Genomic DNA, 20,155 nt, shown 5'->3' on the forward strand with positions numbered 1-20,155 from the left:
AGCCCAGCGCCCCTTTGGCCACAACACCCTCCCCTGGTGCCGTTTGTTCCCCCTCAGGCCGCGCCGCGTCAGAAGCCTCGTTTGGACAAAGCTGGCAGGGTCAATGGGGACGGTTCTCATGGGCTGCGGGGCACGTTCTCCTGATGGTCCCACCCTGCGGACCCTGCAGCCTTGGGAGACCGCCCTTAGCCTGGGGGGTAGGACAACAAGTTATTTCCTGGCCAAGCTGTGATCCCTTCCAAGGGAAAGGTCCTGACAACACCAGGCAGCCGAGGGCGCTTACCTCCAGGGAGCTCACCCCGGTCACTGTCACTGCACACAGAGAATGACTCAAGACGGTATTTCCTCCACAATTTTTATTTTAAATTACAAAGGATGTTGCATACATTGATGAATTTGTATCTGAATAGAAGTGCTAGGGATCAAGGGTGACAGAGTAAACAAAGTCAATTGTTAAATTGTGCCTCTTTTCAAAAAATAAAAACTGCACAACTATTAACCAACATTAAACATTGCAACTCTTAACAGATCATGCTTTTAACAAGGTAAATTTATTTTCTAACAGAGACAAGACTTTCAGCAAGTTTTTTTGAGCTCCAGTTGGAAGGTGATTATAGAATATCAAGGACAGCATTACAATCATGACCCCAAGCATAGGCAAAACAGGATGCCATGTTTTGTTAAAATGATTTATTTTTTTTTTGCCTGTCAACCACATACATCCACAGCCTTAAGAGTTCACTCAAGCACAAATACTGAGCAGTAAGTTTTACTTGGACATAATATTCTGGGAGGACAGATGATTCAAATCAGAATGTACGAGTATCCATCATTGTAAGAAATATCAAATTTAGTGCTACTACTGGGTTCTTAATTGGATGATTTTGACAGAGTGGAGTGTGCTGTCACCAGTACCAAATCCAAGTTCTCCTTGCAGTAGCTAGTTTACTCACCCAAATTTGATTTACACAGGTACCTGATTGCAAAATATTCTTAAGTTTAGAGTGGGTTTGTGGGGGTTTTTTTGGGGGGACAGAATGCATGGCTTAAAACAGCTCTGGCTCCACAGCTCATAGAAAGACAATAAATGCATAGTCAGTATTTGCTCTTGTGGAAGTTCATGAATGTCTCAGAGGCTGAGGATTGTGATTCAGTGTGCACACACACACCTTAATCACACCAGAAGCACTGGGGAAAAAACATGGCATTTTGTGAAATGTATGTTGTAGAAAGATAGAGACATTTTTGTATGCTGCGAGGAAGATAGAACCTAGAAGCGCCATCTTTTGTTAATGACATTTAAGAATCTCCATTTACATTTGGAGATATTTAAGAGTGGTGTTTTCTCAACATACTAATGCCCTTAATACACAGTTAAAAGAAGAATCAGTCACTGGAACAGTAACTGTTTGAAATGTACTTCACACGATCCCTGGGGTAAACAAAATAAACCTCGGCTGTGTGCAAGGCTGTGTCAACAAGCCAAGACCACATCTAGCAGCACACTTAACTGGATGATTCCAACTGAAGCCTCCAACTCGGAAAGAAAATGAAATCATGATTAGATGCATTCTTGAAATTCAGGTCTCAAGGCCAAATACAGATGTGAACATTCACGGTACATAACTGGGTTATGCCTCAACAGAATTTCAGGAAGACTAGCAAGCACGTTTGAGGAACAGAATTGCATTTGCTATTTCTGCTGAAGGCAACTTGTATACAACCCTTTGAAATTCTCCTTATAAAGCTGTTCAAAGCTTTAAAAAAATAGCTGTGTTTAAATGATTTATGGAAAAGAAAAGCACACCCAGTCTTTATATTTTGTGAATAAGCTAACTGTTTTATTAATGAAGGCAAATATCAGATAAATATTAGGCGGGGAGTCTTTTAAAAATAAAATCAAAGCTGACACTACTATATTTCAGAAGTGTCTGGTTGCTTTTACTTTAGTTAAAAACCCCTTCATCCAATCCAGGTTTTTGTTGTTGTTTGGGGGTTTTATTATTAAAAAAAAAAACCAAAACATATTCCTGGCCCTCTTAGTATGGGGGAAAAAAATCTACCCATAAAGAATTAGGAACTGAACACAGCTGAGCCTGACTCTCACATCAGCTTTACAGCAATGCAACTTCATTAAATCACAATGATTTCAACTGGTATGATAAGAAAATCCAGCCCATCCACACGTAAACATAGCTTTAGTAGTAAGTCTCTCTCATCCAAAAAAAAAGTACTCGCCAAGCATCAGTAAATGTGTTCAATAAACCATACAAGGAAGCGTTAGCAAAAGGGGTTTAGGGCTCGAAAACACCCTTCATGAGCACCCCCACATTTTGCAAGGCCATTCAAAAACTGGTCTTCCATATAAATACAAAAGGACTACTACTGAGAGAAACTGAAATCAGATCTATCCAGACTTTCTTCAGGATGCTTTTATCAGTTCTGATTCAATTTCAGAAGGGTTAGGTCTGAGGAGTTCGGAGGGAACAATGAAACATTTAGTTCTAGATGTACAAGTAAGGCACAATATAAAGCCACATCATCATCTGTCATGAAGGAAGTAGGAAAGGACAAGAATCATACATGGTACAGTAGAACAAGCAGCCCATCGATTCCAAGTGTGGCACCTAAGTTCAGACTGACGAGATCTCGACAAGAGCGACTTTTAATGTGGAAACAAAATCTAGAGAATCCAGTGTATCAGAAAAAGGAAGAGCTTTTGTTTGTATTAAATCAAGAACGTGTAATTGTTTTTGGATATAGGATTAAAAGTGAATATTCACAATGCCTACACTCAAAAACAAAAAACCAAAAAATCCAGGACTTCAGTAAGAGCCACATACCATGTATGAACACTGAAAATCTTTAGAAAACGGTATTCTCTAAAGATCACCCAAAAATGCATGCCACAATCGCCAAAAAACAGAACATGTACATTTGTTGGTTTTTATACCCTTATAAGATCTTTGTTTGTGATAAGTATACACTAAATGTATATATTTTAATGACACTAGAGGAAGCAGATTGTTACTGGCATTAAAGTACAACCATTTCTAGACGGTTTAAATGCCACAGAGTCCCCTGGTTAAAATGTAAAGCTGCACAGCTTGCCTATGTCACCTTTATGATAAAGTTAAACCAGCAGAAGGTCTTATCTTTACTCTACATTTTACTGCCAGGTTTTATTTATATCAAGTATCGCTGCAGCATTCTGACCAGCCCAGAGTTAGCAGCAAGTGGCAGGAATCATATAAAACGCAGTTTCTTTTTTTTTTTTTTTAAACAAAGTGCTTTTCTAAGATATACATACATATAAATAGTTACAAAATAAAGTGTCAACATTAAAAAGCTCAACTATTTAAAAGCTTTAACTTAAAATAATACGTAGAAAACACTGAAATGCAAGGGTATGGAATTCACTAAAGATTCAAAGTCTACTCTGAAATGCTAGACCAAAATCATATTCTGGTTTTCAGACAAAAATAAAAAGCTATAAAGTTATATTCGCCCAGTACGTCTGAGCAGTGAAAAAGGGGCTTTTTAATACCTTGTCAGTTTAATTTGTCATAGAAGTTTGTATCCGATTGCAAAACTGCTCTCAACGCTGAGAAACGCTGCCCTGCCTGCACAGTCTGGATCTAGCGTAAGGACCTCTCCTATCTGAGCAGTGATTAACTCCGTTCCTCGGAAAGGAACAGCAGCATTCAAATCTTGGTACAGGCGTGGCCTGAACGTCACAAGAGACATTCTTTGTCGGGGTTTTACGGCCGTGCACACCTCTGGACTAACTGCAACGTCGGCGATCATGACCACGGGAACACATCTGGCCCACTCTGTGGAGCAGCAGCCAACTCCCACCTCACCCTAACGACAACAACAGAACCACCTGAAACAAACCCACCCACATTCCACTCAGATTTTGCAAGTCTTAAGTGGATTTACAGAGTTTTCCCTAAGTTGCCCTGGGTATTTGTTCAGTCTCCTGTAGGAAAGACTTTTCTGTACAGCTCAGTAGTGGTATTCTGGCCTCCTCCTCCCTTTTGAGTCTTCCAAAATATTTAGATACAAAGTAAGCTCTGTGCACACTCACAGGCGGTGGCAGGACTGCCACCTTCATCAGCCACTCTTACTGCACTATTACCGATTCAGACTTTTTTTTTTTTATAGTACAAGCTTGGATATAAAAATAATCTACTTATAAACAAAAAGGAATCACAGTACAAACAAACTTAGACGAACTAGAAATGAAGCGGAGAAAATTCCCCAAAGGGAGCGGGAAGAAAGCCTTCATGGACTTTTGCATTTTTTTTTTCAGCAGCTACATTTGAAAATATTTGGTATTTCTATTTTCAGTAAACAGTGTTTTGTCATTTTTAAATAGGGAGAGAAAGAACAGGGAGGAAAAGGGGGGCGGTCCATGAAACCAGAGAATGATCTTGCCTTGAGATAAAGGACTTTCTCATCAAAGGCTAAAGCTTTTAATCTGTACGTTAACACTGACTACAAAGCCAACTCTTATTAGCAGAAGAGCAAATAAGAACTGTGTTAATATTCCTCAATCATAGAAACTACTGAATTAACAAGAATAAGTCACATATAAGGTTGAAGAAGCTAGTTTCGAAATACCTGTACAAAAATATAAAAGTCTATAAATTTTTTTTTTGTTTTGAAGCCTGTGTTGATCCTTGGAAACATCACATGCATAATAATACATCAACTGGAAAAGTGGCAACTAAGGAATTAGATATTTGTAGCTCTTTCTTCTCTTTACATATATACACATTACAATAAAAATAATTTTATTTTGGTTGTTTGGTGGAAGTATACTACAACAAGCTAAATAGGTTTTTTTTAAATTCTCAAAGTTGAAAACTATTTTACCAATAGCTTACTAAAATCCAAATATATTAAAATCTCCTACAGTAAGTGCAGAGAAAAAAGATTTAAAGACTCCGAGATGGCCACCAACTTATCTACCATGGAAGCGAAGTACAAGAACAGCAAAATAATATTGTTATGTATGAATGCTCCTTCTGTAGATAATTGGACCCAAACAAAAAAATTCACAGTTCAGTAAGATCCCTAACCCTGACCTTTAATTTTTTTTCTTTTTTTCTTTTGTTTTTACATTCAGTACAGTATCATGTAAGCTGTGCAAAACTTTACTTAGACTGGCAGTTCGCCATATCAGTTGCATTTGTCTTTGGTACAAAAATAAACAATCGCATTAATGTGCAAGTATTTGTTTTCTTCCGGCCAAAGTACCGAAATTGAGTTTTCTAGAGCCATCTTTTATACAATACATAGACTCTGTGGCATATATCTACATTTTCAACATATTCCTATATACATTCAAAAATTTTAAGAGCTGGAACAAATACATTAAAAACCTATAACCTTACCATCTATACATCTTGTTTTTTCCCCTCAGGGTTTTCTTCATACAAAACCTCACCAGCTTATATTGATAGCTCTCCCCCCAAAATACAAGGCACAAAGAATATACTTTTTTTTGTTTCTCTTGCTTACACAGACATGTAAATTACTATATTAAGCTCAGAAAATTAAAGTCTTATATGGCACACTAGCTCTAATGCCATGTGTGCTATGTACAAGTTAATGGTTGCTATGAAAGATTATTGGTTTTTAAGAATAAAAGTAAATCCAATTATTAAAAAAAAAAAAGAAGAAAAATCTCTCTAAAGTGACAGCTTTACAAAAAAAAATGCTTCCTCTTATTTTACTTGGAGCATAAACCTGTCACAACGTCTGGCATACGCTAAGAATTTTTACTAGCAAAACCATGTTTTTGCTTCTAAAAAAACGTGATGTATTCTGGTCCTAGATAACTTAATTTTAAAAAGAATCCTCCTCTCTGTATTGAAGCCTAAAGCAGTTTTGAAACTATCTGGATTATGGTCCAAAAATGCTATTCAGCATTTCGTATCATGCTTTGATTTGTTTTACTACATTGTTATTTAAAACCAATGGAACCTAATTGTGTTTACATAGTGCTAAACTGACATGCAGACCAGAATGCAATTTACAATGAAGTACGTGACAACACGGGGTAGAATCTGACCAACGGGAACAGCTGAAGTCGTGTCTTAAACTTTTGACATTGGTATTCGCAGCCCTACAAGGCCACCGGTGGGGTCTCCTTCTGCAGTCTTCTCTAAAACTTGATTCACAAATTCTGATGTCTGTCCAGCTACAGGTAGTCCTAAAAAGGGAGGGCAGGAAAACACACTGTAACGTTGCTACTATTCATTGCATGTACTCGCATATTCCTGTAAGTAATACCAAGCCGATGATCACTTTGGTTATGAACCAACCAAAAGGCACAGACAACTGAATTTAGGAAGCACTTCTTTCTTTTCTCTGTTCCAGAAACTGTTTGCAATCTAACGTATCATAGACCTTACGTCTCTTCACATACGTGCAAATACATTAAGTTTACTGCTTACCAAGAGTGTCTTTAATGAGTATGTTCAACTTCTGTTCCATGTTGACTCCCCTATCATCTTTAGGTACCTGCACCCGATTAACTATTTCTTGTTTAATGGAGTTGATCACAAACAGTAAATTATCTGCAAACAAAAAAACCCATTTTTTAGATTTATAGCACTTTCCTCCTGGAGCAAAAGATCCACAGTTCCACACACTGTTATCTGTCAGGGTAAAAGGTGTCACATCACACTTACTGTAAAATTAAGATGTAATAGTTTACATCTGTAAACATATTTCCAAAAATGTTTACGTTACATGCATTCATTTACATAATTTACATCTGTAAAGTAGCTCAACACTGCAGGTAACCCAATTTACATACACTGGTTTTGTACCAACAAAATTATTGGGTTTGTACCAACTCTGTTTTCTCCATAAACTGCCAGGTATGCCCCAGGTTACATGATGGTGCAAAACACAGACTCGTCTGAACAAAAGAAAAATTAAGACATGAAGAGTTGTATTTACCATATTCCGTGTTGAGACCCCAGAGTTTTACTTTATTGGCTTCATACTGGGCTTTCTTTTTTAGTCTACAAGCCCTATAGTAAGAAGAGGGGAAGAATTAGAACACTAACAAAAATTTTAGAATACTACAAGCATCTGTTTTGTTTGCCACATGAGCTTATCCACCAATACTCCCCGAGCTGTGATGTGCAAAACCATCTATCTACTCGTTCACCTCCAGTGAAAGCATCTGCTACCTGTAGTTGCATAGATTTGACACGTGTGGATTTTATCACTGTACCTGTCATTTGCCCTGCAGCTAAGTAAGCCACCTTCCAGTGGAAATACATCGTTGTGTCTAGGGAACAGGCCAACTACATCTCTGAAGCATCAGCTGCCCTGCCTTTTGATCAGCTGGTAATTAGCCCATTGCAGGAACTCCCACCATGAAGCACAATCTTCAGACAAACCTTAGTTAGAACTTAATTGTACAGTTGTAATCCGAATTTACTCATCCACACTAGCGTTATCTAACATGTACCTTGAAGCCAGCTTGTTCTTTTCTTTTCTCGACCTCGGTCTGGCAGTTAAGGGAAGTTCACTGACTGGCGTCAGGTCACTGATCACCTTATTCAGCTTTCTCAGCTCGTTACCAATCTGCAGAAGTTTCCTGGGGTTTGGAGTCAGGTCTTCTACATCAGTCCTCCGGGACTTCTTTGCTGCGTATTTTCCTGTTATAAATATGCAGAAAGTGACGTTGGAAAGTGACACAATACACACGTAAACCTTCAAAAAAAATTCTTACATATGTATTTTTTTTGGGTGCAGTTTAAGTTCCTTTGTTTACCACAAGAGAATGGACTGGAATCATGTGATCTCTACGGCCTTTCACAACAGAAAAGAGCATTTCCAGTCAACCTGCTTTGTACAATTCATATTACATCCAGATCAGATAAGAGCAAATACTGCTGGTCAGGCTACTGGATGTGTCAGACAGTAAACACAAAACTGTGCTGAGAAATGTATGTCACAAGTTCAAACACAGTTGCTCTGCCTCAACTGCCACATGCTAACTCATGTGTTCAGCCAAATATATCCTCTTGCACATTCAGGTTGATTCAATTCCTAAATAATCTTATTGCTAAAGTTCTGTATTATGAAAGGGTGTTGAGGTCTGGTACTGAAATGATCTTCAATGATACTGATCTTAAATCATCCAGATAAAGGCTAGTTAACCTCTTTTATATGTGTCTGAACCTACGTAAGGCCTTGTTTTCCTGAGAAAACACACATATTCAAGACAAAAATCTTTATTCCTTAAGATTCTCTGACAACGCCATGTGTCCTTTTCTAGATTTCTATTAAAAATGCCAGTTGTTACAGATATTGCATGAAAATGTTATTAAAACTAACAAAACCTGCTCCAGAAATGCTTATCAGAGAGCTGATAATTTAGTTCTGATTTATCTGAGGTAGGAGATGGCCTTGGTAGGTGTCTGTATATGAAAATAAAATCATCCTGCGTCTGTTATATTCTGTAGCTTCTGGATGTTAAGCAGTGTTTGATCCTACAGATCCCTTGCATACACACCTGACTTAAAGGTCAATTGCTCCTCCCAGTGCCTGATGAGACTGAGTCCTCAAGGAATATTTAGTTATTTATTGTTAGTAACAATATATAACTTTTCATAAGAAGGAGCAGTGATAGGGACTTTAGATACTGGTATTTTATTACAAGATAAATAAGCATATAAAATTTCAGCAGATTTAAAAAAGAAAAGAAGTTTTCTTCCTTGAATAAATCTGCAAGTAACAAGAACAAAACCATCTTTTGGTTTAATAGAAGGTGAACTACCATGTTAAAGATAGTAATTTTCAGCTCTAAGGGAACGCTAACATTACAGCCAGGGAGAGCTGGTTTCATTTTCTCTTTCAAACCAAAATCGAACAGAGCAGCCTACCAAGGAGGTCTCGTGACAAGAAAACAAACATTATTCCTAAGAGTGGTTTGTTCTGGGTGATGTTAGTCATGTGTGGGGTAGAGCAAATTGCTAACAAAAAAGTTATAGGAATAAAACCCAGTTATTAGGGCAATTGGTCTAAGTTTCTAAGAGGGTACTTCAGAGAAATAGCTCACTCACAGAAGAGGAACTGCTTCGCTGTATTGCATTCACATAGGTGGGAGAAACAAATAGGGAGGAGCAAAAAGACAGTTACACTGCTTGTCTTTTAGTTCATACTGCAGTTAACATGAACCTTCCATCTCAGGTCACTTCCAGCTTACTTTTAATATGAGCTCTCAAGCGACATTCAGTACGTTTACAGTACTGCACTGAGAAAATTTTGAACTCTTGGGAGTTACAATTCTCAATTCATCCACCTTCCACTGGATGAAACCACACTGTAAGTTACTACTGTATGTTCACTGTGCCTTCCTCGGACACTGTGCAGAGTTCTGCTAATGGAGCAACAGACTTAAGAGTGTTTTAATGATTTCTTTGCATGACCAAAACACAACTTCTCAGCACTTGCAAGGCTGGGAGTTCGGCTACTGAAGGTGTCAGAACAAAAGATATTCACTTGTAACTAGGACTCCATTCTTACCATGATGGAGACCATTCTTCTGATACATGTTACTTGGTAACGTATCTCGATTCCACTCGGACGGCCTCAGCATTCTTTCTTGTTGCGATGGTGTTAGTTGCTCGCTGTACTCCCAGAAATATCTTCGCTTACCTCTTTTCCGAGAGGATATTGCAGTCATTTCTTTTAAATCCTCCACAGAATCATTTTCATACCCTAAAAGAATGCATTGCATTGTTTATTTAATGTTGACCAAACTGGTTTTAGCCTTTTAATGGTGGACTGAGTATTCAAGCTGACAGCAAAACCTCAGGTGAGGACTGTTTTGCATTATCTAAATAGACTTGGTTTTCAGCATCAACTACTACTGGGTACTTGCCTTAAATCCAGGGATAGACACTGAGCCAGTGACACTGTTTCATTAGTTGAAAAGAGACAAATTATTTATGTACTGAAAGACCCTTTATGTTCTCTGACCCCTTAAGCTCTATTGCTCTTCTCCCCCACGATCCCACCACTGCAGAGTACAGTCAACAGCTGCTGAAGAGTGTTCTTCCATCCTTACAGTTCTGTCCACGGATCCTAACTTGCCTCCACATTTTAATTAATCTCTACTAAAAAAGCATGGGAAGAAAAACAGATAATAAAGATGGATTAGCAAAAGACTACTGAAGAGAACAAAATTATTCAATCACAGAGTATTTTGAGCTAGAAGGGACTCATTAGGATCACTGAGTCCAACTCCTGCTCTTCCTTGAGTCTGAATATCTTTGGGAAATAAACCACCCATCTCTCTTAGACCAGAGGAAACGGGGCTCTTATGGGGACGATGACCTAAAGTCCCTTAGAAAAGTACCTAAATTGGAGATAAAAGCTGCTCAATCTCTTCCTCACCTCTTTAGCTGGATGAAGAGAAATGATCCATGGTAAAAGCTACACAGTATTTTACAGGTATATTATGATACGCTCCGTATGATGAACTGTTTGTGAAGTAAATGGAAACTGTAATGGTACTATCCACGTTGCATAACTATTTATACCACAATTATGTAAACACAAACCACAGTTTTTCAAATCCTACATACGCTTTAGAAAACAGACGGCCTACGCTAAGGGTAAAAAATCCCAAACTGCTGCATCATCTTTTGTACTAAAATGCTATAAAATAATTTACATTTACTTAAAAAAATGTATTTCAAAACATCACATACACTGATGAAGCTTAAATAAAAGCCAAGCACTGAACAGACTGTAAGCTTAACAAGCCTTGACCCCATATGCTTAAGCTCTGCTTCATCTTTTAATGGCAGCACAATAACACTTTCTTCTGTTTAAAACAGTCCATTCAGTTAGTCTGTTTGCACTTGAAAAATCAGTAGAAAGAGGAAAAAAAAACTTTCTTGCTTTGGTCTGACTCTCACCTCATAACCCAAAGTAAGAATAAGAGTTAGGTGTACAGAAGGATTAAATCAGTTCTAAAGTTCTGTTCCTAATAATTTCATCAACTCATTTACTTTGATTCTCTAGTTTATTAAAAAGACAGTATTTTGAAGGCAAAACAAACAATGAGACATGCTTTGTAAAACATTTTTCTTTATAGCCACAATTATGACAATTTATGTTAAATATAATTTCAAATACCATAAATATTTTAACTGTACTTCCATTTTACCCAAATGCTGTTGGCATAAGTATAAAAATACTCTCTAAAAAACCACTTACTTTCCACTTTAAAAAAAACCATGTCAAGCTATATAACTCATTATATAGATATGTATAAATTTAGCCCATGTTCCTGGTAACACAGAACTAAGCCAACTGATTAAAACAATCTCTTTAAGAGCTGGTGTGTACAAATGTACAAGGTTAAACCCAAAACTTCCTGTTTGCTTATTTAAACTATAATTAAGTTAGCAACTTAAATTATGTTGACTTAATGCATCCTGCCTTGCAGCTCCAGCACTGACCAGCTATCACTCTAAAGTTACAGAGAATAATCTAGTGCACAATGTCCTAACCTAGTCTGGACCATACAGGAGTGCAACAAATCCGTACAGCTCTTCTACACTGCACTCATCTTCCTTTCGTTCTCCTCTTAGCAAAGATCATACAGCAGGCTCACTTTCTTTGGCCAGCTTCTAGGAAATCTGAAAGGGTTCTTGTATTTACCTTTCAAGCCCTTCTCAAGTCCCTCCTAAATGTGTTTGTCCACATCCCTTACCATGGGTTTAGATTTTAATTCACCAGGGTTAAATTAAGCAAACCAGAGAATGGGACAGATACGACTTCTGTATTTTACCAGATTACAAGCAAAAATAGCCCCACTAAAGCAAAACGAGAAAAAAACCTACTCTTTGCCATTTGATCATACTTCTGTCATATCATTTGTGAGTCTTTTTTCCCCAGCACGGTCCAGATGCTCAGGACAGATGCAATGCAACCCTTTAAACAATCTCCATGTCTCTACAAGCACTTTTCCCTTTCAGCTGTTTCTTCTCCATTGCACCTGAAAACTCCATCAGTTGCTGCATCTCCCATTTCCGGAATCTCTTGACTACTTGATGGGAGAAGCAGTCATTTACAAATATTTCCCTTAAATGACATAGGTGAAATATACTAGCAATGGCAAAAAAAGGTTTAAGTGCTAGAAGAGGGCTGATAATTCCCATAATAAATTACCTTTGCAGGTGATTAAAATTGCTAAATCTGTACCACAGTGATAATAAAACCACTGTTGCCCAAACTTGCTCAACAGCCTGTCACACTTTCAGCATATCTCCAAGCTCCTGAGGTTCGATATATCTAAGTATTTCCTCAGACAACACTAATGCCTTCAGAAAGCATTTCATGCACTCCCGAAAACATACACAAAGAAGAATAATCAAAAGTGAACATAAAAATACATAAGAGGGTCAGCAGCAAGTAATATGATTTTGTCCTTTCATTTTGGTTTTGGTACTATGGAAGGTTAAAGCTTCCTGTGCCATGCCTTTTTTTAGAAACTATATCCATAGGATTTACCTTTACTCTAAAGGTAAAAACGCAACATGAAATACAAGAGTGACATAATTAAATCCCTGGGGACCATTACCTTCTAATATAATCAAAACACACAGGGAAACTTTTAGAATCACCACACACGAGGTGAACGGCTTCGTTCATGTCAAGTTCCAGCAAGCTTGCACAAGCCAAGATTCTCAGCTGCTGTACTGAGCAACAAAGTTGTATTTAGAAGGCGAGAGCGAACGATTGTCAGGGAAATTAGAACAAATGGCAAACAGTTCATGTAATTTCACCAACTAAACGCCTGGCATTTTAATACGACACCTCTTTTCAAGGTTAGCAGGCTTTCTGTGCAACATGCCTCCGTGGGCTGCAAAGCACTGTGCAGTACAGCAAGTGCTACAGAGCTGTAATAGCTACTCAAAGCCCCAGAAAGTAGAGGGAGTTCAATTCAGAAGAAGGGAGGAAGAGGTTTTAAAATGCTAATAAAAATGTGTTATGTACATGGGAAAATAACATAAAGGGCACAATGCTTAACAAATTTAAGGCCAACTCAGGAAATCTACTTGGAAAATAATTTATTCTGAGAGTTCATTATGACAGTGACAAGCTTCAGGGAAGCTGCCGTTTTCAAAAAGGCAAAATTTCAGCTGCTTTCCCCCCCCAAAGTTACATATTGCCACGTCTGAATACCTTAATGCTTACAGTCTTACTACAAAGCATTTATCAAATGTGAATATTATAGTACTTTCTACGATGAAACTAATACTTGGTTACAGTCCTGTCCCTTTCCCTTCAGATTTTATTTTTACACAACGTTACCAGTTCGTTACCTTCCAGGTGAAGGTTAGCTCTTAATTCTGTTGTTAAGGCTTCATTTCTACATGCGGAAGAGAGGAATTCAGTATCCTTTGAAGACCCACTAAGTGTTAGTGCTGAAAACCACCAAGAAACGGTTCTGTTAGTTTCAGTGGTAGGTATTTTTTCGATTCTCTGGAAAACTGTGCCTACAGTAGGACTTAAGTAATTATGAAGTCAAGACTTTGGAAGCAATTGCCCAGAGATGTTGCAGCTGCTTCCTCCCTGGAGGTGTTCAAGGCCAAGTTGGACGGAGCCTTGAGTAGCCTGATCTAGTTGAGAGGCGTCCCTGCCCATGACAGGGAGGTTGGACTAGATGATCTCTAAGGTCCCTTCCACTCTAGGCCATTCTATGATTCTAAGAAAATATTTCACACTCAGCCTATGATTTCACACCAAGTATCAAGAGATAAAATTCTGCATAAATTCAAATCAGCAACCTACTGAAGCACCAGGAAACTCCACACATCCTATCATCAAGCCACGAAAAAAGACAACATTTGCAAGTATTTGCTCTAAGGCTGCAAACTAGGTTTTCCATATTCTCTATTTTAATTTTTGTTGCATGACCACAGTTTATGCAGTTTTTCTCAAAACGGGGCAATAGAGATCTTGTATAGTTTTTATTAATTACTTTTTCCAAAGCACTTGGAAAATCTGGGAGGAAAGTTCATCGCTTAAGATCAGTATTGCTCCTCTGTAACTATAAAGCACTCAAAAGCATTCTTTCCCACTTGGCAGACACATCCATTAACCTCCACGTTAACAAAGCCCAACATTGCTGGTACCTGGTTCTGAGAAAGTATCGCTGATGTCATCATCTTTATCATCCTCGTAATCTTCTTCCTCATCATCATTTTCAGAGAGCTCGTGCTCACTGCCAAATCCTTCATCATGGTCCTCATCTTCAATATCATCCTCATCATCCTCATCCTCCTCAGGGTCTCCTTTGGCCGACTGTTCACCCAAACTGTCTGTTACAAAAAGAGAGTAGTTGTGCTCTTCTTTCTTCTGTGAAGAATCTGACACTGATGTGCTGGCAGAAAGACTGCTCTCTCCCACAATAAGCCCTGGACTTTCCTGGGGTGGACTCAGGAGCAGTTCTTGAGTCTCTTTAAAAGGCAGAACAGGAGGCGTACTGTGACTGTGCGGGGACTCGATTCCTTTTCTTTCTTGTCTCTTTGCTACAGCACCACAATAGCAGGTGTTTTCCTTTGCTGCATCAGCATGTGTCTGGCTCAGCACTGGTCTGCTCTGTGGTAAAGGATTGATCTTTACTTTTGCCTTTTTAACATAGTCTTTACATTCAACGTGAATGTTCACCTTTTCGTTATTGTACACATTGGTCTTCACCATGATTTGTGTACTGGAAGCAGGCTGACTTGCAGGTTTGCTCGCCTTCTGAACACAGTCCGACAAAGGTGCCTCAGCCTGAACATTCTTGGAGGAACAGACTGGGGCTGCTGCTCTGGTGGCAATTTTTTTGCCAGGTAACAGCGAATTTAAAGGGTTTTGTTTCACACTAAGGAGTAAATCAGGGTAATAGAGTGAATCGGAAACAGGCTGGGAGTCCTCACTGTTGAGCTGAGCCAGTGTTGGTGTTTTGCTTATCACCTCTTCATCTTGGTATGGGCTTGAAAAGTCATCAAGGCCCAGGTAATCCACCTCTTTTGTTCCCCAGATGTCACAGCTGGTTAATTTAGTGTACTTAGTTAAGTCTTCACAGTAGGTGTCCCACTGCTCCCACTTTGAGGTGAGAGCAGCTTCTTTGTCCAGGATGTCGGTAAAAGACTCCAAGTTCTCGAGGTCTTTGCAGTCCTCCATTGAAAGGAAGTTGTCTCTGGAGCTTTGCTGATAGTCCATTTCTCTGTCCTGTACATAGTAAGACAAGTTCAAAATTAATAAAAATAATGAAAATAAAAAAGTATCAGTCATCTCTGTCCTCTACATAATGTAGCAAGATGGACTTAATTCCAGTGACGTGTAAGGCAGGGGTAACATATGAAAACATCTCAACTTCCAACTATAAGATTCTTCTGAGGGTTGGAATGAAATCCAGCTTCCATGCTCCAGCAGCAGACCCTTCTGAAGAAATTCCTAAATAGACAAGTCAAAATGCTGATGGATTCTTCTTCTGCTATTGCAAATTCATCTGGTCATCATGAACTAGACTCGTACCAATATCCACGTATTTAAAATATGAAGGATATCACAGGCAAGCTGCTCTAGTCTCTATTAACTTAAGTCAATTTTTGTTCTGTGCTTAACAGAATATGCTGAAGTTCACCAGTCCCTGGAAAAACTCATTCTAACAGGATCATTTAACAACTGTGAGCTACCTTTCTTCTTTGGTGTAGGGTGAAAAAAAAAAGCTAGTGTAAATATTTCATGAGTCAACTTTTACTTTGCTTCTCCTGCATTTACAGCTTGGGTGAAGTAGCACATAGCTGGCTCATGCAGAAAACATTGTAAGGAAGAGTCCCAAGCACCATTACATAATGTCAACACAGCTCTATTTGCAACTTGTATATCAAGTCTCTCCTGATGGCCCTGCTTTAACAAGCGTTTATTAAGAAGATCGCATTTACTGGACAAGCAGTTAGGCTTTTCCCTAATCAGTGGCTAGCAGTAAGGAATAACCTTCTAGCATTCTTGAACAAGTACTCCTTTATTAGGACCCAAATTCAGGGTATTAGTCAAGGAGAGGAAGTTAGTACACACACAGAAAGATGACCTACCAGTTCATACATGAAGTCTGGATCTGAACTGCTTGCCAAGAGATCCGTGCTCATCAGAGTCTGCTCTGAAAACACATGGCTCCGAAAGGCGTCCCCAAAAGGAGGGTCCATTCCACTCACACTGGGCTACAACAGAGTTGATACTGATATTTGAAGCATGCTATAAAGGCATATCCTTTTCTTCAACAAAACATAAAGAGTACTGCTGTTTCATCCAAGCCTCTGAACCTGTAGTATACTTGCATCTGGAAAGCTTTGGCCTACACAGATAAGTGTGTCATTTTTTAGAGCGAGAGAACGCTTTAAGAGCAGCTAACAACATGCAGCTCTAATCAAAGCACACATCTGTATTCATTATATAGCTGCAAGAGCATTGCTCCTTCTTTCCTTTTTTTGTTGGTTTGAAATTCTCATGTGTTTGCCAAGTTTAGGGATATGTTTAGCATTTGCAGAAGAGTTCGACTGCTGGCAAGATCTCGGAGTATCAATAGTTACTACACACTTGCAGGGCCTTCAGCCCTGACTGTTTTCTTGGAACCATTAGAACCAATAAAACTTACACCTGAGGTGGTAACAAAAGCAAAATCTTTTCCAACTACATCAAGAGCATTTTATCTCTTGGGGACAAAGTGGAACTTTGCAAAAAAACATTATGCAGGATGAGTGGGCATGCAGGGAATGGGCAGGAAGGCTTTCTGCTACATTTAATTCCAGACCTCTATTTCTCTCCCAGGCACACTCGCCCTGAGGGCTGGGAAGGGAGAAACACTGCTCTGCTGAAAGTCATTCAGCGTGCTGATGTGTGAATCACTGCAGTAATAAAAGGCTGCTCTCCAGGCATCCACCCTCTCCAAGACGACAACTTTGCTGAATCTTGCTGTGTGAACAAATAACAGTACCAAGAGCAGCAACACAGCTTCCACCATAGACACTACTGGGGGCCTAAAAAACATGCACTGTTTAATCGCTTATAAATTCTCCCTGCCAAAAGCCAGTTAAATTTGTTCTTAAACTTTTTTTTTTTTTTAAAATAAGGAAGCAAAAACGATTTATGGAAGCAAATAAAACCCTAACAGACTTACCTGAGGCATTTCCAAGCCCAGGTTCCCCAAATCCAATTCCAAACTTCTTGTTTTATTCACTTGTGGATTCCTTTCCAGCTTTACTTCAGCCTCAGTGAGTTTACACAATCCATGCAATGAAATTTTTCCTTAGGATAACTTCAGTTCACCCTGATGGAGCTCTTCTATTTGTAGACTTCTATGTAGAACAAACATAGCAAACCCCCAAGGTGGTAAGTAACCCTTCACCAAAAAGGCAGTACTTAAAAACCAGCCAAAATGCAGTAAAGGCAAAAATTTCCCCTGAAAAGTGATTATTCCTCATGTCAGAACATACAGTAGTTTTATTTCCCTGCCATCTTTCATCGAATAAAAAGCCACAGATGCTACGGAACAGAGCTCTGACAAAAACCTTTTTGGCCAAGTTACATTTTGTTGCCTTTTGTCCTCACTACCAAGACCACGAGCTACAGAGACATATGAAAAGCCTGCCTAATTGGAAATAGTGACATACTGCTGGGCAGACAAGAGAGAAACAATCTTTATGACTAATATAACAGAGCCAATAAATTCTAAAAATGTCTCAGGCAAAGGTCAGCATAGGCAGGAATCCTGTTTCAGTGATATCTCCTCTTTTTCTTAAGAGATTTATCCATCCAGCACCAGATAAGATCATATCAATCACTCGTAGAGCAACATCTAGTGGCAGAGGGATACAGCAGGCACGCTCACTGCCCAGCCGCAGAGGAAAGGAAGGGACAGACTTCCCCAACGGAACAGACTGAAAGCTGTGCCAGGTTCAGAGCTGCCCAGTGAAGTATCATCTCTCTTAATTTCATGTTGAAATGGGTCCAATTTATCTAGTAGTAATTCTACCAGTTTAGTAGTTTCCATAGACCTGCTGCTACTTCAGGTATGTACCTAATGACTTTTCTGAGCTTCTTATCCTGCTTAATCCTGGCTATTTTAATAATGTAAAGAAAAACTGAAAAGCAAGCACCTTAGCACAAACATCAGTAACTATATCTACACTAAAAATAGGGCAAAAGACTTATAAAACAGCTAAGAGGAAGTAAAAAAGAACAATGCTGTATCAAAACCAACAATAAAAATATTTATCCATGGTATCACACCTTAGTATCTAATGCAACTACACTGTCTTCAAGGTGCTGTCTTCCTACTGTCTGGCTTGCCTGCAAGACCCCTAACCCTTACACAAAAAAAAAATCTCTTTAACAAAAGAAGCAACACTGAAGGAGCATAATCAAAAACCTGAACCATTCTACTTGTGCAGATCTTCAGCATTATCAGTTAAAATATCCTTGTTTCTTTGAGCAGAATTCTTCATTTGTCATTTCTAAGTTGGACTTTAGTGGAATCTGCTCAGGTTATCTTTATTCTCTTATTTTGAAAAACAAATAGTAAAGGAAAAAGTGTTCTTCTACAGCAAAGCAACGCTCCGAACCCTCCTCCCACCAGCACGACAGCATACCCGTGATTATTCCTACTTTCAGATAGTATCTCAGTTATTTTGTTATATTCAGCACATATACCACCAGACTGCGGTAAAAACAGACACTATGTAATCAACTCTTTACTTATTGGAACATAACAGCAGCTAGAATATAAAGAGCAACTACAAGCCCAGCTATACATGAGTTCTGAGCAAAACCACGCTGCTGCTGCTGCTGCCAAAGCAGCTATTCCCTGTAGGGCCCTGTATCGAAAACCAGCCAGTTCCTTCTGAGAAAATTTTCTTTCTGCTCTAGAATTTCCAGGGAACTTTTAAAATTTATCTTACAGTGGCATTTAAAATTAAGTTTGCGTCCCAGGGCAACATGCCTCAACAACCCTTGTTTCTCCTCAGCCAGGAAAGGCCGCACCGCAGCACGACAAGTCCTGTCCAGGCTGGTACGTGTGCCCTGCATTAGCTTCGCAACCCGGCCTCATCTGGGAGAAAGGGGCCCATGCTTTGAAACAAGTAAACGATGTCCTCAAATAAATAGGTGAGAAGGGCATCGTCTTTAATACCATATCTACACCTGAGTAGTACATTCTCTCTGCAGAGTGGCAGAGATTGATGCCTTTTTCAACAGAAGATCAGATTAATACTTCTGACGTCAAGACCAGACCACCACCACCACCATCTGCATGCGGCAGACTGTCAGAGTTCTGCCACTGCAGGAGAAAAAGGGAAAAGAAAGGAGATGTCTGCTGCTTCACGTGTTACAGTCTTTGTTGCGTTTTGGTTAGAACACATACCTCAAGCTGTTCCCCTGTGTTTCATACACAGCTAAGAAAGGGGCATGAAACTCAATCTGTACTGACCCTGATTTCAGTAACAACCGACCAACGCTTCCAAGTGTCAGGAGTTTTTGGATCATTTACAAACCCGCAAAACAAACAGTAAACATTCAAAATACTTTTAGCGTCTCAAAGATTGGAGCGACCTTTTAGCTATAAACTTATAGCACCATTTAAGAATGACAGTGTATGTCCTCCTGGATCAAAGTGGTGTATCAGCTAATCTGATTGTTCCCATAATTCTCTTTATATTACATTCCTGGTATTTTCTAATATTAATATTTAAATATGATTTGAATCCCATTAGGGTCTATTCAAGTAATTTACAACATAAGATTTTTTCACAGATGTAAAATCTGAACTTGCTGTGAGGCAAAGTAACTTTGTAGACTGCAGCTGAAGTCCCAATTTTGCAGAATTTATCACTATTAGCACTCTCAGCCCAAGAATGAGTTAGAACAGAATAGTACAGTGGTTACGTTACAGATCTGAATGAACTGAAAGATCTGTGGCAGAGCTCAAGAATAGGAGTATAAGAATTAGTGAAGATAAATATAGCAGAAATTTCTATTTCAGGACAATTTTTAGTAATGCCTTACATCAGCCCTTCCCAATTGCAGAGATTCAGAGATGAGATCCTAGTTGCTCCAC

General features: G+C 39.0%; 1 protein-coding gene across 2 annotated transcripts; it reads right to left on the reverse strand.

Moving 5' to 3' along the window:
• Positions 1 to 6,107: 6,107 nt before the first annotated feature.
• Positions 6,108 to 17,399, reverse strand: CREBRF (CREB3 regulatory factor). 2 transcript variants are annotated; one of them, XM_009870646.1, is made up of 9 exons: positions 17,222 to 17,399; positions 16,140 to 16,265; positions 14,190 to 15,273; positions 13,377 to 13,478; positions 9,562 to 9,756; positions 7,499 to 7,688; positions 6,979 to 7,052; positions 6,468 to 6,590; positions 6,108 to 6,223 (listed from the first exon to the last, which is right to left on the reverse strand). In XM_009870646.1, exons 1-9 carry the CDS (start codon positions 17,228 to 17,230, stop codon positions 6,108 to 6,110), a joined length of 2,019 nt encoding a protein of 672 aa, XP_009868948.1. In that variant the 5' UTR covers positions 17,231 to 17,399. The 2 variants fall into 2 exon arrangements, with proteins under 2 accessions (XP_009868948.1, XP_009868949.1); XM_009870647.1 differs by lacking the exon at positions 13,377 to 13,478.
• Between the last annotated feature and the right edge of the window lie 2,756 nt (positions 17,400 to 20,155).

Source organism: Apaloderma vittatum, unplaced genomic scaffold (genome assembly GCF_000703405.1).
Source record: "Apaloderma vittatum isolate BGI_N311 unplaced genomic scaffold, ASM70340v1 scaffold36445, whole genome shotgun sequence".
Taxonomy (NCBI): Eukaryota; Metazoa; Chordata; class Aves; order Trogoniformes; family Trogonidae; genus Apaloderma; species Apaloderma vittatum.

Bases quoted from the DNA above. Each gene is read 5' to 3' on its own strand.
- CREBRF (XM_009870646.1), bottom strand. The intron at 15,274-16,139 runs GTAGGTCATCTT...TACTATGTACAG, and splicing joins CAGACTTCATGTATGAACTG to GACAGAGAAATGGACTATCA. The intron at 9,757-13,376 runs GTAACGAACTGG...GCATTCTTTTAG, and splicing joins AGCTAACCTTCACCTGGAAG to GGTATGAAAATGATTCTGTG.